This window comes from Etheostoma spectabile, chromosome 18 (assembly GCF_008692095.1).
Source record: "Etheostoma spectabile isolate EspeVRDwgs_2016 chromosome 18, UIUC_Espe_1.0, whole genome shotgun sequence".
Lineage (NCBI taxonomy): Eukaryota > Metazoa > Chordata > Actinopteri > Perciformes > Percidae > Etheostoma > Etheostoma spectabile.
Genome location: NC_045750.1, coordinates 3,130,821 through 3,156,716, shown reverse-complemented (window position 1 = coordinate 3,156,716; position 25,896 = coordinate 3,130,821). Strand labels below are relative to the sequence as shown.

The window sequence follows — 25,896 nt, the reverse complement described above, 5'->3', positions numbered from 1 at the left end:
TAAATTTAAGTCTTTTTGAACTTCCTTGTCTGTTTTCCCGCCTTTGTTGGGGTCTGCCCCGCTCTTGATGTGTTTTGCGCTCTTGTTTGGTGGGTGTGTCCCTCGTTAATTGGCTGTCTTTATATGCTACAGGTGATACCCAATCAGCAGAGACGTGCCTGTAGACGTATTGTAATAAAATACAGGCTGTCCAATATATCTGAATACAATACACATTTTCTACATGCTTGCTACATGTCTGCCTTTAAAAAAAAATTCAGTGCTGGTTCCATGGTATGGTTGTCATGGAAACCTTAATTGGTCATGTGACAAGGGCTGCGAAGATTGGCAGAACAGGCAACCAAGTGACAGTACTCTGATCCAATGGAAATCACAATTGACAGATTGACAGCACTCTAGCCCACTCTAGAAATCATTTTTCTGGGGGGGCAGGTGCCCCCCGCCCCCCTTCTAGACCTGCTCCTGTAACCCATTCCCAAAAGAGTTTAAAAATAACCACTCATGTTTCTCAAAACATATATACATATATATATATATATATATATATATATATATACATAAATACATATCCTTCTTACCTGTAAATGTATGTTTCCCAACAATTTCAGACCCCCCTCTAGTGGAACATACCATCTTAACCACATCTCTTTTCTTTCTGTCTTTCTCTGCCTTCATTTGCGGTCGAAAATCTAAAAACAATGTGATGGAAAACTGTAACAGAAATATAAAGTCTACCTCTGCTACACAAACTGTTGCATAAAAAACAAAAACACAAGTGTCTGACACTCAAATTTTGGTGGGGGAGTTATTATCCTTTAATAAAACCCAGCCGTTGCACAGCTGTATCTTTTGCAGAAGTATTTTCAGCACCTGTGACGTATAAAAGAGGCGTGACACAGCTGAAACAGACAAACTATCAGCTGTCATATTTACTGGATGTTGCTAGAAAAAGGCGGCTCTGAAACACGGATGTCTCACTTCGCTGAAGGCCTGTTGCCTCATTGCCTGTTCCTGCATCCTGGTGTCTCGTCCTCGCCTCCTCTGCTCCAATCTGAGCTGGAGGGGGGGGGGGGCTAAGACGCGAGAGGAGGCGAGGATGTACACACTGAGAAAAGAGAGGAGGAGTTCTTGTTGTAATGCTGTTGTTGTATGTTACTTCCTCTTTTGATCACCACTGAAATGACAGAATGAAAATTACATGTAAATAACATTTTCCATTACTCGGTACACTGAGGGAATGCTCAATGGATCATTTGATCAATAGAAATACAAGTTTAATTTCAGTGGAAACACAGCTAGTGTCATATAAACCAGGATTTATTTAACATCTTAGACTAATAGAAAGCAAATAGATCCTTTAGATGATACCAAAATGCACAATCATCCTACCATAAAAGGAATTTCTCTGTAAGTTTGTGCAATTTCTCCTTAAAACGCACACAGAAGTGACGTAATTTTAACTCTCTGGGGCTTACAACAGACTGGTTGGTGGGTGAGACTATTGCTCAAATCATTTCTTTCTAAATTAGCTCCAGTTGACCACAAAGAGGAAACGGTTGCATACAGATCAGCAGCAGAGGAGACAAAACTCACACAATGTCTTGTCTGCTGACAGAGAATGGACGCCAAACGTCTCCTGGAATTAATCCTTCTTTTTGTCCTCCACTTTCAAGGTAAACATCTGATTTCTTATCTAAATGTTAATCATAGTTTAACAGAAATGTGAGAAACAAGCCGCTATTTTTCTGTGTTAGAGGCCACTTTGATAAAAACTGTAAAATGGATGTGTGAGTAAAAAACAGGATTGAAATTATGAGTCATGAGTTTATTCTTTTAGATAGATTCTGAAATGTAAATTGGGTTCAATATGTCCAGGTGTGGAGGACAGAAAAGCTTGTCCACTACCTGCTCTCTATCTGTTGTGGTTTCTTCTTTAAAATCCACCAATGCAATATGAATATTCATGTTTTTACCCATGTGATATGAATAATTATGTATTTACATAATGAATTGATGCAGTTAGTGCACAGAGTAACGAAAGACATAAAGACAATAACATCAGACGTGCAAATTTAATTTGATCTCAACCTCTGCTTATTGTTGGAGCTTTTCTTACAATTTTAATAGCAGCAGTACAGTTGTAAATAACAGCTGTATATATTTCTCAAAAGAGCCTATGATTCACTAATTAACTGAGACATAAATGAAAATGACTGTCTCCATGCAAATACTTGTATGTGTCATATCTTACAGAACTTGTGTTCTTTTCTTTCCATCAGGTAACAGTGGAAGAGATCTCTTTCTCAATAAGAGATCTGGACAAGATGCTGTTCTGTCCTGTACCTCTGAATCATCCTCTCCCCCAACATGCTCCATCGTTGAATGGTTTTACTACAAAGATGGAGGTCAGGCAATCACTGAGGTCAGGAATGGAGAAGTTATAGAGAGCTCTGCCCGAGCTGCCAGGCTGAGTGTGACCACTGACTGCTCTCTGGTCATTAACAACGTCACTGCTGAGGATGCTGGTCTTTACTTCTGTCGGCAGGGGGGGGACACTAACACTGATGTAAATACATATCTAAGTGTTCTGACAAGTGAGTATCATTCCCATATAAATCTCAAAAGTAAAATTCTACTTTTGGGACATATGTACCGAGCTCAGCCTCCTTCCAGCTGAACTCTTTTCTGAAAGGTTTGATTCCATTTGGTTCAGTCCACCTTCACACTGTTTTTAACTCAGGAAAACAAAGAATAGAAACATAGAAAAGAAACTTGTCCAGATCTGGTAGTGAAGTCGCTGACTGTAAGATGAAACATGTTTATGCTGAGTCAGCAGTTCTCAGGCCCAGGAGGGATGTGTGAATGGGGACTGTGGTGTGGAAAGTGCTCTGAGTGTTTAAGACTATGTAACCCTCTCACCAAAGGCTCATAATATGAATAACACTTTATGTAGCCCTCACAATGTTACACTTGTGTACTACATGCTTGGTAAAAATGGTGAAAGTGTATAATAAATCTGTCTGGGGTAAGATATGACTCTCGTTATGACTTTAGCTATTAATGAGAGGCTAGGGGAACAATCCTGGTTTAATAACCTCAAATGAGATGAACTTAATACTCCATATTAACCCATTCAGTTTTACATTAAATTCATAAACAACACCAACACAGTATCTCTTTTTGATATTTTTTTCCACTGAATGCAGAATTTAGTTCACATTAGTACAGAGACATCCCCAATATGAAAATAAAACAGTAAACAGATAGACCCGGGCCGTTTAGTCGTTACTATTTTAACCTGAGTGCACTCTTTGGTTTAGTTTGTTTTTTTAGCAAGCTTGCATTAAGTTTCGTTGGCGCGCTTAAAGTTGGAGCTCATGAAGAAAAGAAAAGCGAGGCCATCAATGGGCCTACCTCCAATGTTGTGTGTAGAGTGAGAACAGCGAGAACAGCAAACCCTCCGTAGCAACACCTCCGTAGTAACACCTCCGTAGCAACACCTCCGTAGCAACACCACCGTAGCAACACCACCGTAGCAACACCACCGTAGCAACACCTCCGTAGCAACACCACCGTAGCAACACCACCTTAGCAACACTTCCGCGTTGACCTCCAAAACCTCTTCCAGCCAGTCTCCACTCCGCTCCGTGCATGCAGGCAAAGAATGCGGCAGTCGACTCTCCAGCGCTGGCGGCTTTTTTTATAGCTAAGCTAACTGGCGTTTATTTTATTTTTTTTATAGCTTAGCTAGCCGCTTAAGTCCAACAAAACCACACTTGACCGGCAGTAAACAATGCCGACTAACACGCGCAATAAGGAAAACAGTTCACAGTCCCATGTATTTAAATTACACATTAACAAGCTAGGCTGTATGCATGGACTCCCACTCTCTGCTTGACTTTGCTCTACTCTACACCCTCGTGTGTTTATTTTCCCTCTTCTTCTTGTGATACCACCCAAGCCAACCGGAAATCAAACTCTCACAGGTCATCTCTAAAGTAAACTGTTTCGCTGTACTAATCAAACCTTGAAACGTCATTAACATTAACTGAAAATATCTGCCCAGAATGATAATACTTATTTGTCTCAATAAGTGGAATGCACTTTGACATTAACCAAATAAAAGTTGTGCATCTTATTAATAACTCACATATTTAAAATGAGAAACAAATCCAAAATAACTGATGTTATCAGGTTATTACAACTAGAAAAGTGCAATATAAATAAATGCAATCCATTTCCCATCACTTGTTTTCTCTCAGTCTCTCCGTCTCAACCAGGCGCTGATCCAAACAGGGATGATGACATCACATTGAAGTGCTCTCTGTTTAAAGTAAGAGACGTTCCTTGTCGAGAGAACAACATCCGCTGGGTGGATGAGACCGGAGCTGAGCTGCTTGGTGAAGGTGATGGGTACAGGGTCCTCCCACAGACGGCCTGTGTCTCCTTTCTGACTGTGAAGCGTCAGAGTGGCCGCAACAGGAAGTACACCTGCCAGTTTGTTGATGAGCAGAACAGTGTAAAGATAGAGGCCGACTACACACTTGGTAGGAATCAATAAATAATATCAAAATATGTCCCAAAACTCTGATTATTTACATGCAAATCCTGTAAATTGCTTTTCATCAGGAAATGAGTCTGTGTGTTTTAAGAAGAGAGGTCACATTGTCAAACGTGTGAATTGCACATTTTGTTATGAATTATTTTTCTTTGTCTTTTCTTTGGTAAACCGTCCTCTGACCACAGATCCTCCTCCTAATCAGATCTACATCATCATCGGGGGGGTGGTCGGGGCGGTGGTAGTGCTGGTCGTCATCGCTGGGCTCATCATATACAGGAAGAGAGCCAACGTGACAGAGGGTCAGTGAATCATGGCATACACATAAGATATGATTTATGATATCTGAACAACAACGCGTCCTGAGCTAAAGTTGCATAACGTGATCAGAGACCTGGATTGTGATGAGCGGTCACACTGAGCCCAGGAATGTCAGATGGAAGAATCATTTTTCATTCATTTTTCTGTGAGACGGCCCCTGTCATCTGGAATTAATTTAACCTGGCCTGGGACCCGGTTCACTGCTTTCATTGAATTTGATTGTTTTATTCAATTTTATAGCATACGAAGAAAAATGTGATAATAGAACGTTGAAAAAAGTGACAAAAATGATGGAAAAAAACTACAAAACGTAAAAAGAAATTGACTAAAATATCAAATTAATTGGGAAAGACTGACAAAAAGGTTACAAAAGAAAACATAAACATTTTAAATTTTGATTCCACAACCATATTAAGTTTGTTTGAGTGTTTATCGTACTCCTAAACTGTTGATTTATTGTGTAGAAACTTGCTATCTGGCATCAACCTGCCAAAGGGACTAAAGATGTAAATTAGCTTGTATAACCAGTCCCTCCAGAAAAATGCAATTATGTAATCGCAAAATTCAATGCATAATCATTTTTTCAAATACGCAGCACTTTTGCAGCATGATTTCCACACAAAATAATGCGGGGCTTGCATGATTTCATAATCCTCGCAAAAGTCACAAATATCTTAGTAGAAAGATGAAAAATGTTGCGTTTACTTCATACAAGAGCAGCCATTTTGTCCCCTGTTGCCATGGGAACGTTATGAAGTGACGTAATCATGTGACAAGACAAGACACTTTTCCTATTTTAAAATCTCAAACCAGAGAAATGTGTGAGGTGTCCGAGGTGACCCAATGTCAGTAGACATCCGCCCGCCAATCAAAGTGTTTTCATTTCCTCAGTGTGAATACAATGATGTGTTTACTGTACGTAGTTAAATTTGAAGACTAATCTTTGAAATTTACTTCTTTGTTCCAGATTTTCCGAAACCAACTCAACACCCTGTGAGTAAAACGTATTTTTATATGACACAATCACAGAAGAAAATATGATTGGGCAACTTTACAGACATTTCCATTTTGATTTCTTGAATATACACTACCGGTCAAAAGTTTGGGTTCACTGACAAATTCCCATCCCACTCCATTATAGACAGAATACCAGCTGATCTGTGTGTGTGTGTGTGTGTGTGTGTTGGGTGGGGGGGGGGGGGGAATGATCTTTAATGCAATATCTACATCGATGAGCAATGTAATAGTTAATGTAAAATCCAAAAATGACACATGGCAACGATAAATAACTCTGCTCACTGCTGCCACTGGAGGCCAAAAGCTGTATTACAACAACAAGATAATAATAATAATAATAATAATATAATTATTATTATAATTATAGTTATAATTATTATAATGATGATGTATACTTTCATTAATCCCGCAAGGGGAAATTACAATGTTTTCACTCTGTTATTGCACACATTACACACAGGCCTGAATGCTCACTACCTATACATGCACTAAATGGAGAAATGCCAGAGTAGTTGGGGGTTCGGGGCCTTGCTCAAGAGCACCTTGGCAGTCATTAAATGATCTACGATTCTTTATAGAATTAAAAAGTAGAACGGCTACAGGTACGAAGGAGTGTTTCTATCTGTTTGTTCTGAGGTTTGGGAGTTTAAAGCGTGATCCAGATGGCAACATCTGAAGTTCAGCCTGTAAGGGATGAGAACTACCTGACAGGACAGATTTAGAGTCTCTGGGCCTTTCTGCTTAGAACCTGCGATGCAACAGCTCACCTAAATTAACCTGGAGAGGGAGTTTTTGTTTTACAGTAATGGACCAATAAAAGCAGATGTGAAGGCAAAGCTAAGTATTTTTTTTTCACTGTGTTGTCTGTTCTCAGGACGAGCCAGAGAGCAATCTGACCTATGTCACTGTGAACCATGCTAATCAGCAGGCCTCTACTGGCAAAAAGGTGAGTGACACATTCTACTCATTCAGCTACAGTATAAATGAATAGAATAAAGGTGTATCACTCTATTCTACTCATTCAGCTATAAATGAATAGAATAAAGGTGTATCACTCTATTCTATTCATTCAGCTATGATTGATTTTCTACTTCTGTAATGGTTTAAAGGAGCAGACTGTAGGATTTAGGGATATCTGTTGGTAGAAATGGAATACAATATTCCAGTGTTTTTCTTGGGTTTGTAGGTGCATGTATTTGGAGGGGATTTAGGGGTCCTCCCTCAAGAAAAAAAAATGCAATTTTACGTAATTTTGGAGCCCTGGACTGCTTAAATGTTGGAAAAGCTCCAGCAGATAAAACATAAATACACTCAAAAAGCTTAAAGACAAACTGGCTAAGTAGTCCACTGGAGAAACATTCATTCATTCCATCTTAGAAGAGTTATTTAGTTGGTTTTGATCCTTACATTGATTTTACAGTCACACGGTTTAGATCACAAGTGTCAAACATACGGCCCGTGGACCAGAATTGGCCCACCAAAGGCTTCAATCAGGCCCACTGGATCCCTTTGCAAAAGTGTGAAAATTGAGAAGTAATTAATTTCAATTCCATATCCAACATCAAGCTGACAAGAAACTCAGTGGCAGATACAGTTTCTGATTTTTCTGGAGTGTTTACTGATGAAATTAGGGGTACGTGGCCCAGGAACTAAAAAGAGTTTGACACCCCAGGTTTAGGTGGTACCTAAAACTGCTCGGGTGCTGTGCCTAAGCTAAGGGAAACCCTTCTATTCATTATGTTTTTATTAGTGAATAGCCTTTTGTAAGCTGAGAATGAGCCCTTTATATCTGCATAGGGAACAGGTCCTCTTTCCCTGAAGCCCGCCACAGTGCACCGCTATAGCTTCCAGCACCCCCCCCCCCCCCCAATATTATACTTTCCTTTACATAAATAAAGACATTTACACCATAAATTGATGCAGAAAATTCCCTAGAATGCAGTAAATTAAGTGTTTGATAAGTTCAAAATTTCAGCCCTTGCTGTTATTTATTAACTATATTTTGTATTAATCAAAATCTTCCATCTGACATTTTGTGAAGTAGAAGTATAAATTAGCATAAAATGGAACTACTTGTACTTCAAAATTGTAGTTAAGTACTTTACTATCCATGTATTTAATTCCATACCACTGGCGTTTTTACTAGAGACAAATCCTAGATTCTTCTTCACACTTGGCAAGGGAGAGAGAGGTAATCTGTTGGTTGCAATCTGCAACTTCCCCACTAGATGCCTCTAAATCCTACACACTGCTCCTTTAATCTCAAATTAGCTTGCAGTGCAATTACGGAATGTATTTACCATACTGATGACACTATACGGCCAAAAGTATGTCCACACATACATACCAGTCAAAAGTTGGGCTCACTTACAAATTTCCACCCCACTCAATTATAGACAGAATACCAGCTGATCTGAGTATGTGTGTGTGTGTGTGGTGTGTGTTGTGTGTGTGTGTGGTGTGTGTGTGTGTGTGTGGTGTGTGTGGGGGGGGGGGGGGGGGGGGGGGGGGGGGGGGGGGGGGGGGGGCTGATCTAATGCAATATCTACAAGGCCCATTGTCAGCAACCATTCATCCAATGTTCTTAAGGCTCAGTCTGTTCACTAATCTGATATCATTTTAAAAAACTAACTGAGAAAACATTGGAGAACTGTTTTGCAATTATGCAAGAACATAATGTAATCTGACCTGCTGCCCTGGTTAAAAAAAATAACGCTGGTCTCAGATGGTAGAGGCAATGAGTTGATGTTAGTGGTGAACAGGGGGGTTCTGGGTCCTGTAGAAATGCATTTTCTATGGGCCCCTCTCCGCATCCACAGCCATTAATTCTAGCATCTTTTTGGGCCCTCACATGGGGGCCCTTGGTACTCAGAAAATAGAGAGCTCACCATAAGGTTTCGTAAGTATAGATAATTTGTAGTTACTAGCGTGAATCATGTAAACCCTCCGGTTTGTGTCATACAGGTCAAAGAGGAGAAGGTGATGTATTGTACAGTCAAATGTCAGAAGACAGAAGCAAATGAGGATCCCAGCAATCTCTACAGCAATGTCAGAAACCTGAAATAAATCAGAGGAAATGCAGCTTCTCACAATGACCTGTTCAGAAGAGGACAGCTAGTTTTGTGCTTTGTTTTTAATCTAGTTTGTGTTGTGCTGGCTTTGCTGAGCACCTGGTAAGGATGCCCCCTCGTCCAGCTGGTATTAGGCCTCGGGCAGTGACGGACTGGGATTTCTCATTTTGGTGGGGGATCTGCAACTTGCATATAGAACTTTTGACGCACGAAAAGAACACACACTTTTGATAACCCCAGTGATGGTGAATGTAAACTCCCATGCTATAAACTACTGCACCCAAACCTAGACATATCAATGCACAACCCCAATGCATACAGTACAAAAATGAAGAAATCAGTCAGTTTGCAGCATTTTTTACCATCAGCCTCCAGTACTCTCTTATGTTTCTCTCATTTTTTCTTCGCCCCTCCCCCCTTGTGTCGCTTGATGCCTTGATTCCTTTTTTTATCAACAGTATAGCTCCCTACTTCCAAAGTTGGCCAAAGAATTTTTTTATTTGTGCCTAAAAGGGGGCCGAGAGAAATGATATGGTCCACCGATTACAATTAAGGGGCAGCATGGCTGTGACAGTCATGCGGCTCTCTGATTGGCCGGCTGACCCAAGCGGCCCACAAGGGCCCGCGGCCCCTCTGGTATCTGCCGAAATTCCAGATTACCAGTCCGTCACTGGCCTCGGGGAAGACCCCCGAGGTGGAGAGATTATACAGTATGTCCACCCTGGCCTGGGAACGCCTCGGGATCCCCTAGTCAGAGTTGGCTGATGTGGGTCGTAAAGGGAAGTTTGGGGTCCCCTGTTGGAGCTGCTGCTCCCATGGCAACCCCGGATAAGTGGATGGATGGATGGATGGATGGATGGCTTTGCTTAGCATTAAGATAATTGTTGTATTATACTGCACACTGTTGGTCCGACTTGGTGTTCTATTACGTAGCTGATTTATGATTTTTAAAAACAAAGCTCAATAAACAGAATTGGCCGCTTGGTTGTTCCTTATCACAAACAGAAGTTTATATTGCTATAGATTACAACTTTGTTGTTACAAAACAGATGATTTTGACAAAGAGGAAAGGCTGCCGAGCATTACAGTCCTTATTGTGTTTCAGTTTTTTAAATATGTAAGTCCAGATTTTCAGCGTTGTAACAAAAAGTAATTGTAATTTACGTACTTTCTGCAACTAATATTTTAATTTGTGGACACAATGTGGCATCCAAAGATGGGATTTATCATTGTATGGGGCATGAATTTACTGTTTAATGTCATTTTGACAGTTTTATTTTATTATGTTGTCATGTTATTATGTGGTTTTATTTTCTTATTTTCTTATGTTGTAGTTTTGTGTCATATTACATTAGCACTGCTGTTTTAAATTGATGTTGTCTGCAGTGTTTAGCTTGTCAGTAAATTTCATCAAATAAAAGTCAGACTCACTCCACAGCGTTTCTTCCCGTCTCATCTTTGAGCTTCAAGCCTGAACTCGTCTGAATCTTGCTCACAGACAGCTGAAGAAAGAGATCAACGCTGCATCATTTTTGAAGGGTCATACCTGCACTGTTGCATGTTTCAGCTTGTTAACTGACAATCCCAGTTTCTAAAACAAGTGTTTCGAGTCAATCACAGCTTCTAAACTAATGTATGGAAATCGACTCACAGAGACGTTCATCTTTATTACGGTCCTCCTACCGTTAGCCAAAGTTATGTTACCATAGCGTGACGTTGTCATACTCAGATTCTAGTCAGAAAATGAGTGTGATACTGCTCCATGCTATAGAATTAAATAAAACACCCTAAATTCATTGGAAGTAATAATTCATTTTACCTGTGAAGAACGGTATCCATATAACGTACATCATTGCATGCATGTTATTTTTGGTCAATTTGGTTGCACAAAACCAACATTTCTGATATTAAAAAACTTGTCAAATTTGACCCGGAGTCAACACAAAGGTTAAGTCTGTTTTATTCATGTAGTCTGTAGAGGCTAAGCCCCAGCTTTTAGCCCCTGAGGTGCTGTACAACGGGTTGTGTAATTGACCCACTTTTACCTTGTTTGATCAATAAAAGTCCAAGTTGTATTTGCAATAAAAAACATTGCTTTCATTTATTTTTCTTAACTCTTCATTGTATGGGTGTAGATTTCAGTGCGGATGCAGCAGATAAGCAACCCCCCCTAACATTTAGAAGAGGTAGATTTGTCCTCTTTAACAATATGAAAGACAACGCACTCTTCAATAAAGGGGGCTCAAAATATGTATATATCATTCTTACCTGTAAACATACTGTTTCCCAACAATTTCAAACACAGGAAATGAAGTGTTTGACACTCAAAATAATGTGCTGATGAAACAAAACCTACGCCCTTGCTTTGTTGTTTCTTCACTCTTTCTTCTTGTGGCCTGTAGTGTGTGTGTGTGTGTGTGTGTGTGTGTGTGTGTGTGTGTGTGTGTGTGTGTGTGTGTGTGTGTGTGTGTGTGTGTGTGTCATGGTCAAAAACTGTCTGATTGATCGGGTAGCAAATGATGAACCAAAGATTACTTGCTATTTAGGCCAAGAGCACTAATTGGCTCTTACATAGCCTTAGACCTGCATGTTCATATTCAAAACATTATGGTGATCTTCATCAATTACTAAGTTAAAAAAATATTCTATGTGTATCTGTGGGTTTCAGTGACTTACAGTAGGCCAATATCATAACATAAAGAAGACCAACGCAACATGACACTGCAGAAGTGGTGCAGTTTGTTCTCCATAACTGTTGTTAATCAGTGCATAATAAAAGCGTTAGCCAGAGTCTAGCCCTAGTTTTTACACATGGAACCTTGACATTGTTTTTCTTAGTTTATTATTTGAGGATGAGTGACTGTCGAACAAGGGAAGTTTGGGGTCCCCTGGATGGATGGATGGATGGATGGATGGATGGATGCCTGTTGAATATTTCCATGGTGCATACATTGATTTAGTATGAGTCTAAAAGAAACATGTCTGTCTCAGATGTCCTCAGCTGACCTAAGACAAGGCTTATGTCAACAACTGGTAACAGCACAGCAGGTCAATCTGATCCAAATGCAGCATCCATGTCATTCTGGTTATCTGCTGTGTTGTTTGTTGGGCTACTTCTATTTTGTAAGAATGGCCCTTCTCTGCCCTTGACTTGGGGTCCCAATTAATCTCTATTTTTATTTGCATTTCACAATGATATGATGGCATCAAGGTGACTTGGCAGCGACAAATAAGGCATAATTGTGCAACAGCATGTCAGTGACCAGCATGTCCCTGCACCCCACAGACCAACCCAAATCAGGTCAGGATCGGAGACACACACACACACACACACACACACACACACACACACACACACACACACACACACACACAACACACACACACACACACACCCACACACACAAAAAACCACACAACTACCAATAAACAAGCAGAAAAGGGAATAAAATGAAGCAAGATATAAACTGAAATACACAAAGTCTAAAATATTGAAGAGTAGGAATACATAAATACAATTCAAGATTGGATTTGAGCTTGTTGGTTACCTGTCACACTGTCTTGTCTGTTCGCCCACACTCTCAGGACAGGTGTGTTAAAAATAACACATAATGTATACGCACTTGATTGGACAATATTTTGAAATATTTTGTCTGTGTTGGTCAGTTGTGTGAAATATATAATTTAAAAACACATTTATTAACCCATTCAACACATCATGTTTCAAAATAGTGTGTAGGATATTGACAAATGCATTCTGAGAGTGTGCGTTTATTCGGGCATCACTTGGGCCACGTAGCACCCCTTTATCTAAAAACATTTTCTAATAAAAAAGAAAATATATATATTGCATTCATGTTTACATTTGAGATTATACAAAAACAAAAAAAAACATCTTTTGGGGCATAGGCCTACTTTATTTGTGGATGTAGCATCCTAATAGGCTCTATGCACAATCGCTTCCGGGTTTGTCTCAGCCCGCTCATTCACTTCCGGTGCTGCGCTGAAAGCCGTGTTTACAGCCGTGTTTCTGTGGAGATAATGGCGAACTACACCCGCTGTTTACAAGAACTGCCTAAGGTTAACGTGAATGATGTTAACACCATTGTGAGGCAGTTTGCTGTTACACCTAAGAGCAAGAAAGAGAAGGGATTTAAATTATATATTTCAAGCTACATTGACAACGTTGAGGGTGAGTAACGTTATTTTCTCATATCATGCTAAATTGGACCAAAGTTAGCTAATCGGTTTCTAAAATTGTTGTCTCCGTTTCTGACGTATATTTGAAAATTGCTTGTTTATGCGATCTAACTGTTGCATACAAATTGTGCAATATGATTGTTACTGACTGAGTAATTTCTTAGTTTCCAGTAAAGATCAGTTGTCAGGAGAGATCAGCGTGAGGGCGACATGTTTCAGGTCGATGAGGAAGTCAGAGAAGCCCCATAGATTAAGAGTAGGAGGACATAAAAGACAGCTGATCTCTAAATGAAAATATGGGTTCATAAGTGTTTTAAATTATTTAGAATCTATTTACAAATAACATTAACAATTTAATTGTTTTTACAGATTGTATTAAAAGACTCTCGTCCTGTAACACTGTCACAGAGTAGTTGTTCTTGTGTTGCTGGGACAGCAATGTGCAACCACATTGTTGCACTACTCTACCAAACAGCCCACTACTCACAGCTTGGCATCAGTGCAGTTCCTCCAGTTCACAGCTGTACTGAAACGGAGCAGAGCTGGCATAAACCTAGAACAATGGTAATTCTAAATGAATTTGCTAATACAAAATATATAAAAATATAACTACTGGAAATGCAATAAACTAATAAATACAATGAGCATTTTTTTTATATATAGGGAGTCAAGCCAGGTCCTGTCAATAAAATGGTGGTTTTGTCTGCAAGACCCAAAGAGAGGAAGCTTGCTGAGGGTTTAAGGTACAACGCAAACATTTCATACTAAAGATGAATGTAGTTTAAAATTAAAAATATGAAAGATTAGACAGAATAAAATCTAGAAAAAAGTGCTTTTTGTTTAAAACTTTTCTTTTCATTTCAGGAGTACCCTTTACAAGGGTGTCACCAGTGAGCTGCCTGACCTCTCAGTCCTCCAAGTAGCAGAGGCATATAAGGACTACGCCAGTACTGTAGCTCCTCCAGTCACCACTATCAGGATGTCACATGAGGATTCTTTGGTGGATTCTGCCTTTGGTAAAGTTCAGTATGGAAGTGTGCTGTCATACCAGCAGCCAGCTGCAACAACATGCAACATTACTCACCATCAAGATGCCCCACCACCGCCACCTCTGCCACTAGTTGGTTACAGCCTTGACACATCTGTTTGCTTGTTTGTCCATAGCAAACATGGACAACCACACATGACGTCACTGGCAGTAACCTTAGATATGGCTCACAAAATAGAGCATGCCACCAAAGAACAGAGTGCATCACATGCTTGGCACTCGGTCCGAAAACCCCGGGTAACAGCGTCACGTTTTAGGGAGGTTTGTCATGTGCGTGGACAGAGCTCGGCTGAACATCTGGCTGAAAGAATCTACAAAGGAACTCGCCAGACAGCAGATATGAAGAGAGGGCTTGAAATGGAATCTGCTGCAATTGAGGAATACTGCCTGCTGCGAGAGGTGAACTACCACACTTGTGGGTTCTTAATTCACCCCGATGCACCTTGGCTGGGGGCCTCTCCTGATGGGATTATTTTTGACCCTAAAGAGCACCATGTTTTTGGACTTTTGGAGATAAAATGTCCCAATGTCAAAAGTTACGTGGACTGTCCTTACCTTAAATTTCACAATGGCACACCAGAACTGAAACAACAGCATGCATACTTTTGGCAAGTTCAAGGACAAATGCTGATCTCAGGATTGGACTGGTGTGATTTTGTTGTTTATGCACAGGATGACATGATGATCCAGCGCATATACAAAGACACCAGAATGTTTCAGATCATTCGAGAGAAAGCTGACCATTTCTTTCTTTACTTTTACCTGCCAAGATACCTACAGATGTAAAAAAGACAAATAATCATTTAACATTGTATCAAAGTTTTTTTTATTTACTCAACATCACTGTACATAATGTTAAAGACTGTAACAAAGTTATTTATATTTACATGTTTACATTCCTGCAGTGGAACAACTGTATAATGTTATTTATATTTACATGTTTACTTTCCTGCAGTGCTACTGTACAAAGTTATTTATATTTACAATATTTCTATTTGGACAAAAATAAATGCAAATTCATCAATCCCCAAACAAAGTTATCTTGTCTTTAATCCTTTGCCCATGCTTTTACTAAGGGGCCATTCTGGTAATTTACAAGGAGGCAAGCAACAGTGTACAGCTGGTTGATGCTCCCTGTGATGGAAAGAGGGATTTCTGTGTCGAACAGCTTGTGTTCCTTCACCCTGCGGATGAGACGCTCGACGTGGACCCTCAGCCGAGCAATGGACTGTGTCTTCTTTACCTCATCAGCCGTCAGCTGTTTCCTTTTTGACAGGAAAGCAGGTCTGTAGACTTTGCATGGCACACACTCATCAACAAGAAAACCTTTGTCGACCATTATTGCCATCCCAGGTTTCAACAGAGACACAATCCCAGACTGCTTAAAAAGCTCCTTGTCACTGACAGATCCTGCATACAGGGAAGACACAAAGGTGACCACACCATGTGGTGCCATGCCGATTAACCCCTTGAACGTGCAGTGGGACTTGTAATTGGAGAAGACTTCACTTTGAAGCAGGAGAGAGGATGGAGTTTGGCAACGCAGTTCCGTGCAGTCAATCACCACTTGTGTGTCTGGGTAGTCCCGGAACTCATTGGGTAGATGCGCTTTGACTTCCTCCTCAGACATCCATATGCGAACAGAGCCAAGAATGGTGTACAAAAAATTGGCCCAGGTTGTAATAATTCGGCTAACTGTAGACTGATGAATGTTGAATCTGTGGGACAGATCCCGCTGTGTTTGGCCAACTGAGAGGTGGATCATGAAGAGGAAGAACTCATCAATGGGCTGCAGGGACTGACCCTATAAAAATAACAAGGTTTGCAATTATGTACATATAATGTGTTGACTGAGCTTTCACTGAAAATGCAAAGTTATTTATTTTTTTTCTTGCTATTTTTTATTTACCCATGTACTGTCTCTTGTTTCAGCTTCACTCCTCATTGTAGTTGCTCTTGCTCTGGTGACACGAATCATTTTGTGGGATGCAGGTTCAATGAGTTTCCAGAAACTCATTAAATGCCTGTAAGTCATGAACCTAAATGAGATGTAAGACATGTTTATTTACATGTACACACACACACATGTACATACATACTTGTATATATATATATATATATATATATATATATATATATATATACATATCGCATTATATATATATATATATATATATATATAATATCGCATTATATATATATATATATTATGTATATATATATATATATTATGTATATATATATATCCTACACACAAACATGTATACGTTTTTTTATTTACTCAATATCACTGTACATAATGTTAAAAACTGTTTGTTTGTGTATATATATATATAATATATATATATATATATATATATAGCCTACACACAACCGTGTTTATGCGCACACACGCACACACACGTGTATATATAAACGCACACACACACACATATATATATACATGTATGCACACATACAAATATTTTAAAAACGTACCTAGTGTAGAACCTTATATCATCGTCGGAAGCAGCAAATCGCCCCAAACAAAATCTTTGACGGACTGACAGCTCCTCCACCTGTCTCATTAGTCGGTCCACCTTTTTTTCGAGATCTTCGGTCTTGTCCAGTGCATTATCAACTGCCCCGGGTTCTGGGACTAAACAATAATCATGCTCCAGATAATGAACATTCATTGGCTCAGGAACCTCATCCACTTGAGTGTCCCGTCTTTGCCATACCCCGGAGCGCCTCGGTTCAGCCACGGAGTAGTCGTTCCACTGGAATAAGGTTGGTGCAGCTCCCTTTGGCAGCAAGCGACGCCCTTTAGGGGTCGAGGGCTCAATCAGTCATCACTTTTAAGTGACCTGCAGACCCTTGTATGAGATGTGATGTTAATCTCTCACGTCGAATGTTGTGAATCCACTTTCTGCGTGTTCTTCGTCCACAGGAAAGTGTGGAAACTCAGTATAGAATTAAACTTTGACGAGGCCTCACATAACGGGACACAACAATGTTCAGCCGAAGTACTGTCTTGCCGGCCGTTGAATTTATATTTATATTTCCTGGAAGCCTCACTAAATATTGAATATGTAACGTAATACTATAGATCCTATATTATAAATAATACTATAGATACTATATGATAATAATACTATAGATACCTAATTATAAATCCTGTGTGAATGTTATTAAAGCTTTGCCGTTAGTACACTTTTCACTATAGAACGCTCTATGCGGAAGTAAAGACGCTGACTGAGATTTACCGGAAATACGTCAGCAGCGTTTGTGCATAGAGCCTATTTAGGAGGAAAACGGTCAGCCTTTAAATCTCGCACATAACTGCGAGATTAAGGATGACCCGCGAGGTCAGGGATTAAACGCAGGGCACAGAGAAATATTTGGAGCTAGCATTAGATCAGACAAATAGTAGGCTAATGTTTGGTAATTATGACTATAAGAAGGTGTCTTAATGGAAAAGTATATTCAACCGAGAAAACTAAAGATACATCCATGCACGTAACGTTAAAACGCGGCTGGCCTTCCGGAGGGACCGACTGTATAATAACCGTCTATGGACCGACAGCTCGCGACAGAAGATCCCGACCGAGACGCGTCGTTTGCGGCTTCAACGGTGAGTCCAGTGGTGTCGCTGTTGTAGTTTTTTACGCAAATTCGCGTACTGGCTGTATGCATAACTACTAAAAGTTGTCAATTGTGGGTAAACTCAGTGTTGTAAGTTATGTTGTGACATTTTGGTGAAGTAAATCAGCTTTTTGCTTTCGTTGGAAAATGTTGGAGCCACGCGCTGAAGCACTGTGACGCAGTTTTTGCTGCTAGTGTGATTAGCAATTTTTAACGTGTTTTTGTATCAAAACACGGCTTTGTTAGGTACTAGCTTAATACATGCTCATTATCAGCAGTGGGGCTTTGTCATTAGTGGTGAAACTTGCATTTTATCACGTTTACAACCACAAGTCCAGACATTGGGCTTGTGCTTATTGATGGAAACTGCACATTATTGCTCTGCCCTGTATGCCCTCAAATAAGCAGATGTTGGCACAGTGCCAGGCTTCTCCTCACTGGGCTAAAGTTCAGAATGTAAGCCATATGTGTAGCACCCAAGCAGTTTTGGGCACCACTCCCATCAATATGAGCATCAGAACTAACTAAACTAACTTCTCAGATCTAATGATTGTCGTTGGATTTCTTTAGCACGTTTTTCTGCTCTAGCTTTTGCAAAACTTTGCTCTTTCACTCATTTTTTTTTTATTTTATTTGGACCTGAAAAAAAGAGTAGAGTACAAAGGTTAAGTGAATAACTGAGGTTAAAGGTTAATCTTGACGGTAAAGTAGTTAATCTTTAAAATTTCCAAAGGGAATGGAATAATCTAGTTTATGGGCAGTTCATTGGTGCCACATGCATTGGACCTGGAACTAGTTTTTCCAAGATTGGCACGTAACACGTAAGCAGTAATTTTGTGCTGTGCTATTGGAATTTAAACAAAAGAAAACATGCAAGATAATTTGGAAGCGTTTAATTCAATATTCCTTCTTGTTGGTAGTCCATTTGTGAAAAAGAGAGCAGTGTGCTTTATCACTAATGCCACATTTTCATAAACAGAGTTTAGCTGCTGATGTAGTAGTCCTGATGAACGTAAGTGCATTTCCAGGATATTTGCCTGACGTCGCTAATCTTTCGGTCTCTCCTGTCTCTCTCTCCTCTTGGTAGACCTTCTCGTTCCTTGTTGCCCTTTCTAGCTTTCGCTGGATCTTGCTGGATCCGCTCATTTGCAATTAGACACAAAAATGTCTTTACCTCCTCAGTTGACCACGGCATGATTTTGCGGCTTGCCATAACCAAAAATGTGTATTGTGTGTATGTATGTATGTATGTATGTATGTATACACACTCACACACTAAGTCCGAGTCAGCTGAGCAACTCATTAATTTATCGTTATCAATGCAGAATGTGCAATTAATCGTGATTTTAAGTCAATATCATGCAGCCCTACTTATTTCCTTCTCCAAAATCACTTCAGAAGAGTAGTCACAGCACTTACTTGCTTTGGTGTTTGTAAAGTATTGAAGTTCAACAAAGGATGGTTCACATAAAAAAAGTTCATTATTTTTATCGATGTAGCTAAATCACCGCAGTACTCGAGAATGATTTAATATTTCTAAATAGAGCTATTTATGTCATCTTGTAAAAATGTGTCTATAGTATAGATTATAGAGATATATCACAGGAAAACAATATATTGCAATGTCAGTTTTTTCCAATATAGTGCAGCCCTAGTTGAAGTCTAAAAAGCGGGCCGAGCTGCATTTTCAAGCCCTACTGCTCACATACAGGAACAGCACACAGTTTATGGGGTGAAGGGTTGAGGATGAAGCCCACACGAGGAGTCAGGTCCAGTTCATCCTCTGAAACTCCAGGAGGAGGAGTGAAACGGAAGTGCTGCAGGAGGGTGGTGAAGAAGATGAAGAGCTCCATCCTGGCCAGACTCTCTCCGAGACAAATCCTGCGACCTGTTAGAGAGAGAACGAAGGAAAATGTTCATCTCATCTGCAAGTGAATGAACAAGTGATGGTTAAATGACTGTCACTTGTACTTACATATGTGAATTTAATACATTCACCAACCTGCAGAAAAAGGCATGAAGGCGTCCCTCTTGACAAACTTCCCGTCTTTGTCCAGGAAGTGAGCAGGATAAAAGCTGTGTGGCCTCTCCCACTCACTCTCATCATGTAGGACAGATGTTAAGAGAGGATATACCGTGGTCCCCTGTGGAACATACCAAATTTGAAAAGTGTCCTACTTGCTGAGAACGGAACAATTCACCTAACACAGAAAGTAGTGGTTCAACATCTGTCCCAAATGACACATCTGATAAATGTTTTAGCCGTAAGCACTGGAGTTGGGGCTGGGGACCCCCATACAATAATGTGTTTTTTTTAGCGCTGTAAGCTAGTTTGGCTTGTTGAAGGTTTGCCGTCGTGATGCTGTAGTCTACCTGAAGAATGGCAATTGACAAAAGGCGGAGCGGTAACTTTGTTCTACAGCAGCCCCACTGGCTGGCCACAAGGCTGCCAGAAGATGTGTCTGCAGACATGTATTCCTGAGCACAGGCAGTGGCTGATGCTGACTCAAAATGGAATAGATACACCTGAAAAAACATGCTTTTTGGACAATTTGATTGTCCCTCACGACGTTTTACTGTAAACATCGTCCACTGCTAATTTAATGGACGTGGTCCAACCCTAGTGCACCTCAGGGAGACTTCAGACCAGGCATACATGTGGTTTTAGCTGAGGTAGCTGCTGGTGAAGTGATAGAGAGGTGGTTAAATATCCATTGTGAAACTGTAATTGCATTTGTGGTTGTTTAAACATGTCACTGAAAGTGATTGTATTTTTTTCCACAGAGCATTCTGTAAAATGTCAATCAAAGGTGCTTTATAAAAGTTCATGTTAAATTAGTGTAAACTAGGTGTTTTATTCAGTCTTGCCTTCTTAATGAAGTGACCCTGGAAGGTGATGTCTTGGCTCGTTTTGTGAGCCACTGCCGTTGGGAGGATGCTGGCCAGTCTCTGTGTCTCATGGACGACCGCGTCGGTGAAGGGCAGGTTCTTCCTGTCCTCAACCTGCACTTGACGACTTCCTATCTCCCTTCTCAGCTCCTCCTGGACTTGGTCTGAGAGAGGAGACCTTTTTGTTTTTATGAAGACGATTCAGTCATTACTAAATGGTAAATTGATAGTATTTAAACTTCTGTTAAACTTTTGTTTGCTACTAATAAATCTTGCTAGCTTTTCATCATTACCAACCCTACCTTTAAGTTTCTTACCTTGTATTTTTGGATTTTTGGCCATAAACAGAAGTCCCCATCTCAGAGTAGTTGCTGTTGTGTCAGTGCCAGCCCCAAAAAGATGAAGAACTGTGTGCATAAGGTTGCATTCGTGGAAGTAACTGTTGTCAATCCCCGATTCCTACAGATAAAGATAAATTGGAGCAGTTACAGACAAATCTGATCCAAAACGTTTGAGGTAGTAGTAGCAGTAGTGATGGTGGTGTGGGTTGTACTCAGAGGTGGGTAGTAACGAGTTACATTTACTCCGTTACATTTACTTGAGTAAGTTTTTGAAAAAATTGTACTTCTAGGAGTAGTTTTAAATCACTATACTTTTACTTGTACTTGAGTAGATTAGTGAAGAAGAAACTGTACTCTTACTCCGCTACATCAGGCTACAATGAGCTCGTTACTCGTTACTACGCCTCATTGTTTTTACCCCAGCGTACGTCTCATTTTAACGTTTTATTTTGACAGAGAGAGAGAGAGTCTTCCGCTGAAGGCTCTACCACGTGACTGTGCTTAACCAATCACACGTTGTTGTTCAGTCATGTGACCATACTCGTTTCAGCAGCGCGACAGGTTAGCTTTACAGTCGTAGCAAAGACGTCAGAAGCAAAACGTCGCCAAGGCAACGCAAACCAGGAGGATCCCCCCCCCCCCCCCCCCGCCTCATAGGGAAAGCATGTTTACCTTTTAGGAAAAGTGCGAAACAGCAGCTACATTGTGCGGCGTTCAGTGTCGACCAAAACAAACGGACATGTGAGCGTTCAACAACTCAACATCTAACCTGAGGAGACGTAGCGGTGGTTTTAGTTTCTGCTGTGGAGAGGTGGATGTTTGTCTTTTAGGTTACATACAGTATGTTTTACACATGCAGTATCCATCCTAATTTGATGTGACAAGTCTCTCAAATAAGCTATTTTGTAATTAATAAATTAATTTTAATTTATTTTATTGATTGGATGAACAATAGTTTGCCTAAATATGATTATTTTGTATTTTTGTCTGTCTGATGGATGCTTGTGTTAAGAAATAAATCAGACGTTACTCAACAGTTACTCACTACTTGAGTAGTTTTTTCATCAAGTACTTTTTTACTCTTACTCAAGTAATTATTTGTATGACTACTTTTACTTTTACTTGAGTCATATTATTCTAAATTAACAGTACTTTTACTTGAGTACAATTTTTGGCTACTCTACCCACCTCTGATTGTACTTAATTCCTTCTCCCTGTTGGCTAGGGGTGTGAATCTTTATGGTGTCACAATTTGATTACAATTACTCTATCAACAAGTCAAATTGATTCAATATAGGGCTGCACAATATTACGAAAATATCTTTTTATGATTATTTTCGACTGATACTGCGATATGATTCACAATACTGGAGGGAATGATCATTTTTGTATCATTCTCATTGAAAAATATTGAAAAATATTTAAAAAAAAGTCTGCAGGATATGATTTGTGGACCGGGATGTCTCTGCAACACCACAATACTTTATATTCAAATGGTTTAATACACATTTTTCCTTTTAACAAATATTGCGCCCCCCTGCAATTTGGATATCGCACTAGTTTATATTGTGATTTTGATAAAATTGCAATTTAATGGTACAACCCTGATTTAATATCATGATGTTTCACCTCCTCAATGTTTTTCACCTCCTCATTATTGATGTGTCCACAGGCTTATCCCAAAAACAAATGCCCATTCTTCCTGCAGTAAAAAACAATTTGTGACCTGCAATCAGTGAATAAAGTGCAGCTCTACAGACTTCACTGTCAGTGAGTATTAAGTGACATTTCATTCAGATATCTTGAGGTGAGAGGTAAAGGGAACCCTTTTCAAAATGGCCATGCCAGTGTTTTACCTTGTTAAAATGTAGCCTATTTTTTGGAGCAACCCCCTTCCCGACAAGCTAGCTTAATAGAGTTGGTACCAATGGAACTTTTAGGTCTTCCAGAAATTTACAATACAGAAATGGATTGATTCTGAATCGATATGGAATCAAATTGATTTTCTTTGATCCAGCCGTATTCATATAGCAAATTTAACACCAACACGAGTTGACTAAAGTCTTCAAAATAACTAAAATACCATAACATTGTAATGGCAAGAAAGTGGTAGAGGTAATAATGCTATCCCATGTTAAAATAGAGAAGTTACAGAACAGATAGAAAATGCAGAATAAAACACAGAATTAAAAGTTAAGTGAGATATAAATATCTTATTTGTTAATAGCAATTCTAAAAGGTGATGATAAGCTTCCCGACCTCCAGATTTTGCTTTCGGACCAGAAAGGCGTCCACAAAGCCTCTGCACATCTGTGGATTGAGGGTCTCTTTCAAACGACTGAACAGCTTTAAGTTCTGTTTCCTGTTGGCAGCAAATATCTTCTCCATTTCCTTCTTCCCACTAAACCATTTACCGAGCCATGGAAACATGTTATACAGCTGTTGACAAAAAATATACATTCATCAGTATGTACAAAAAGTATTCAAGATGCAATTGAAGAATCCCATAATTTATTCAATTCAATTCATTTGTATTATTTATCTGAAAATCACAATGCTTAAAAACAGTTTAAGCTGAATAAACGGGAAAAGTCACCTGTACAGACGGGGAGCCCCCAAGTTGAATGTTTCTGTTTGTTCGATCTACCAGGGATGTAAACTCTGGATCATCATATTCAAATCTGCTGCCATAAACAATGGAGCAGATAATATTAGAGACCGCATAGTTTACTGGTTGGGTCGTATCAAAAGATTCACCTGTAACAAGGGAAACAGGAAACAATCCAAATCACGAGTGTTGGAAATATGTCACGTGCCATTTTGTGATAATTGAACAAAGCCTCTCATCAAGTGGGTAATATAAATTAGAGCTGGGCGATATAGAGAAAATCAAATATCAGGATATTTTTGACCAACTAGCTCTAACGATACGCAACGATATTGTTCACAAAATATTTACACAATGAGTTTTTTTGATAAATAATAATCAGTAATATGGATATAATGACTAAGTGGAAAAAGGCAAATAATAGAACAGTTACAACAGTCCTGTAAGTTCAGAAAATGACATCCCTTTACTGTAATGCAGCCTTTAAACCCAGGAAAAGACAGTACGTATGCCATATTCTGATATAATGATATCCAAAATCTAAGACGATATCTAGTCTCATATCACGATATCGATATAATATCGATATATTGCCCAGCCCTATTATTAATTGTAACACTGTTCTTCTCCCGGAAGATTAAATTACGTGAACCAACCCTGAAACAATTCACCTTTTTTCTGTTTTCCTTGTCTTATCCATCCACTCTCACGTTATCAAAATTTGTGAAATGATTGTTAGATAATGTATGTATTCTTGTCTCATAAAACCTTTAGAACATTGTGCAACTGTATCCTGCGTTACACAATCTCTGAGCGCTTGAAAATGTTTAACAGTCAACTCACAAAGGTCAAGCCAGTGGTCAAGTTCATAAAAGACAAAACACAGTTGATAGTGCTGTAGTCAAAAGTCACTTACCTTTAAATGTCTTGAACACTTCAATGAGGTGTTCACATTCCTCAATGATTTTGTCCTCACTCGCCTTCTTGCCCATCCCAAAGTCTCTCAGGTTAGTCAAAGCAAAGCGCCTCATCTCCTTCCACGAGTCACCATTGGACCATAAAACCCCTGAGATTAAAATAGTTTTTTTAAACTTAAAAAAAGTCGGAATGGGTAAAAGACAATAAGAGCTGATATTCTTCTTTGTCCATTAGTACATTTTAATTGAAAGATTTGTAAAACCAGAGTTTCTCCAGAAAGAGTTGTTTAAATGTACCACTTTAAATATTTTGACCAGAGAAAATTGATTTTGAAAAAGCTCTTTCCTTACCATGGCCTTCAGTATATTCCTGCATTATTAACATTGGGTCTCTTTCACCAAACTCTTCAGCGTAGTTGACAAGTGCCTCTTTCACCGTCTTGTACCCAGCCAGGACCACTGCTTTTTGGGGTCCCAAATACACAGTGAACACTGATCCGTATGTCTTGGAAAGCTGAGAACAGGGGCACAATGTCATGATGTTTTTTTTTTTTTTTTTTCCGTAAAAGAAACACATTTTTAAGAGTAGGCAATGCGAATGAAGAAGTAATAAGTGTTGCTGCCTGGACACTCACAACAAATCCCTCTAAAAGAAAAGCAAATGATTCCTCACCTTCAATAATGTGTTGTAGGGTCTCTTGAGATCAAGCTGCAGCAGGTTCCCTATTAGGGGAAATGGTTTTGGTCCTGGAGGCTCCTTTCTGTCTTCCTTGGAGCTGAAGCTAGAGGAGGAGACAAGGTAGACTAGTAGCAGGACAACAAGACCCCCCAACAGGGAGATAGAGCTGGAGGACTGGAGAAAGAGATCTAAAATCCCCATTACTTAAAAAAAAGGAGAAAAAAAAAGTGTCCTAAAGTTGCTATTTCACTGAAAAAATATTTCTCCTCCTGGAGCCTTTTTAGTTTTGTGAGTGTTCTGGCTAACAGGGATTTCACAACCAACCCTAAACTGCAGCACTGGTCCCACTACCTACTGTACTGTGATTGATGTTTTTCTTGTGGGAGTGACGTGTTCCCACTACGCACATCAAAGCTTTGCGGACTTTTGTTACTCTTGCTATCCTTCCGCTGCTGATGCTGCTCCATACAAAATTTCAAAACCCCCGCTTGTACTGTTTATAAAAATGATGCTGCTACAAACAAAACAATAGTTAGAGAGTCAGCAGAGCATGGCCAATTCAAGGTTAAATTTGTGGAGAGTAAGAAAAAAGGCTGACAATGCCGGACCCATATTCTAAATAT

The 25,896-nt window shown here is 39.6% G+C and overlaps 4 protein-coding genes and 1 long non-coding RNA gene across 9 annotated transcripts; 3 read left to right on the top strand and 2 right to left on the bottom strand.

Annotated features, from left to right (window-relative positions):
* The first annotated feature begins 964 nt into the window (after positions 1 to 964).
* Positions 965 to 10,406, top strand: LOC116706123 (uncharacterized). Of its 5 annotated transcripts, none has more exons than XM_032542769.1 (8): positions 965 to 1,147; positions 1,616 to 1,673; positions 2,280 to 2,594; positions 4,263 to 4,547; positions 4,747 to 4,860; positions 5,847 to 5,872; positions 6,771 to 6,842; positions 8,861 to 10,406. In XM_032542769.1, the coding sequence occupies exons 1-8, from the start codon at positions 1,097 to 1,099 to the stop codon at positions 8,960 to 8,962; spliced, it is 1,023 nt and encodes a 340-aa protein (XP_032398660.1). In that variant the 5' UTR covers positions 965 to 1,096; the 3' UTR covers positions 8,963 to 10,406. The 5 variants fall into 5 exon arrangements, with proteins under 5 accessions (XP_032398660.1, XP_032398661.1, XP_032398662.1 ...); XM_032542770.1 differs by having other exon boundaries at positions 1,033 to 1,200; positions 1,530 to 1,673; XM_032542771.1 differs by having other exon boundaries at positions 1,084 to 1,147; positions 1,530 to 1,673.
* A 2,513-nt stretch (positions 10,407 to 12,919) lies between these two features.
* LOC116706114 (uncharacterized) lies at positions 12,920 to 15,355 on the top strand. Its single transcript, XM_032542759.1, has 4 exons — positions 12,920 to 13,159; positions 13,537 to 13,731; positions 13,831 to 13,910; positions 14,032 to 15,355. The coding sequence occupies exons 2-4, from the start codon at positions 13,606 to 13,608 to the stop codon at positions 14,999 to 15,001; spliced, it is 1,176 nt and encodes a 391-aa protein (XP_032398650.1). The 5' UTR covers positions 12,920 to 13,159; positions 13,537 to 13,605; the 3' UTR covers positions 15,002 to 15,355.
* On the bottom strand, positions 14,687 to 17,031 carry LOC116706122 (uncharacterized). The gene is made up of 3 exons (XM_032542767.1): positions 16,694 to 17,031; positions 16,125 to 16,254; positions 14,687 to 16,019 (listed from the first exon to the last, which is right to left on the bottom strand). Exons 1-3 carry the CDS (start codon positions 16,888 to 16,890, stop codon positions 15,264 to 15,266), a joined length of 1,083 nt encoding a protein of 360 aa, XP_032398658.1. The 5' UTR covers positions 16,891 to 17,031; the 3' UTR covers positions 14,687 to 15,263.
* Positions 17,032 to 17,570: 539 nt separating this feature from the next.
* On the top strand, positions 17,571 to 22,893 carry LOC116706159 (uncharacterized). The gene is made up of 2 exons (XR_004336162.1): positions 17,571 to 17,828; positions 22,742 to 22,893. It is a non-coding gene; the product is annotated as an uncharacterized LOC116706159 (long non-coding RNA).
* LOC116706105 (cytochrome P450 2K1) lies at positions 19,126 to 25,648 on the bottom strand. The gene is made up of 9 exons (XM_032542749.1): positions 25,268 to 25,648; positions 24,946 to 25,108; positions 24,594 to 24,743; positions 23,666 to 23,826; positions 23,329 to 23,508; positions 21,046 to 21,187; positions 20,708 to 20,892; positions 19,842 to 19,983; positions 19,126 to 19,727 (listed from the first exon to the last, which is right to left on the bottom strand). The coding sequence occupies exons 1-9, from the start codon at positions 25,472 to 25,474 to the stop codon at positions 19,534 to 19,536; spliced, it is 1,524 nt and encodes a 507-aa protein (XP_032398640.1). The 5' UTR covers positions 25,475 to 25,648; the 3' UTR covers positions 19,126 to 19,533.
* Between the last annotated feature and the right edge of the window lie 248 nt (positions 25,649 to 25,896).

Coding starts and splice junctions, on each gene's coding strand:
- LOC116706123 (XM_032542769.1), top strand. CDS start 1,097: ATGTACACACTGAGAAAAGAGAGGAGGAGTTCTTGTTGTAATGCTGTT. Junction 1,674..2,279: donor TTTTGTCCTCCACTTTCAAG/GTAAACATCTGA, acceptor TCTTTCCATCAG/GTAACAGTGGAAGAGATCTC. Junction 4,861..5,846: donor GAGAGCCAACGTGACAGAGG/GTCAGTGAATCA, acceptor TCTTTGTTCCAG/ATTTTCCGAAACCAACTCAA.
- LOC116706114 (XM_032542759.1), top strand. CDS start 13,606: ATGTGCAACCACATTGTTGCACTACTCTACCAAACAGCCCACTACTCA. Junction 13,732..13,830: donor GGCATAAACCTAGAACAATG/GTAATTCTAAAT, acceptor TTTTATATATAG/GGAGTCAAGCCAGGTCCTGT. Junction 13,911..14,031: donor AAGCTTGCTGAGGGTTTAAG/GTACAACGCAAA, acceptor TTTTCATTTCAG/GAGTACCCTTTACAAGGGTG.
- LOC116706122 (XM_032542767.1), bottom strand. CDS start 16,890: ATGAATGTTCATTATCTGGAGCATGATTATTGTTTAGTCCCAGAACCC. Junction 16,255..16,693: donor GATATAAGGTTCTACACTAG/GTACGTTTTTAA, acceptor CATCTCATTTAG/GTTCATGACTTACAGGCATT. Junction 16,020..16,124: donor AAACAAGAGACAGTACATGG/GTAAATAAAAAA, acceptor TTATTTTTATAG/GGTCAGTCCCTGCAGCCCAT.
- LOC116706105 (XM_032542749.1), bottom strand. CDS start 25,474: ATGGGGATTTTAGATCTCTTTCTCCAGTCCTCCAGCTCTATCTCCCTG. Junction 25,109..25,267: donor CCTACAACACATTATTGAAG/GTGAGGAATCAT, acceptor CCCTGTTCTCAG/CTTTCCAAGACATACGGATC. Junction 19,984..20,707: donor AGGGTCACTTCATTAAGAAG/GCAAGACTGAAT, acceptor TATGTTCCACAG/GGGACCACGGTATATCCTCT.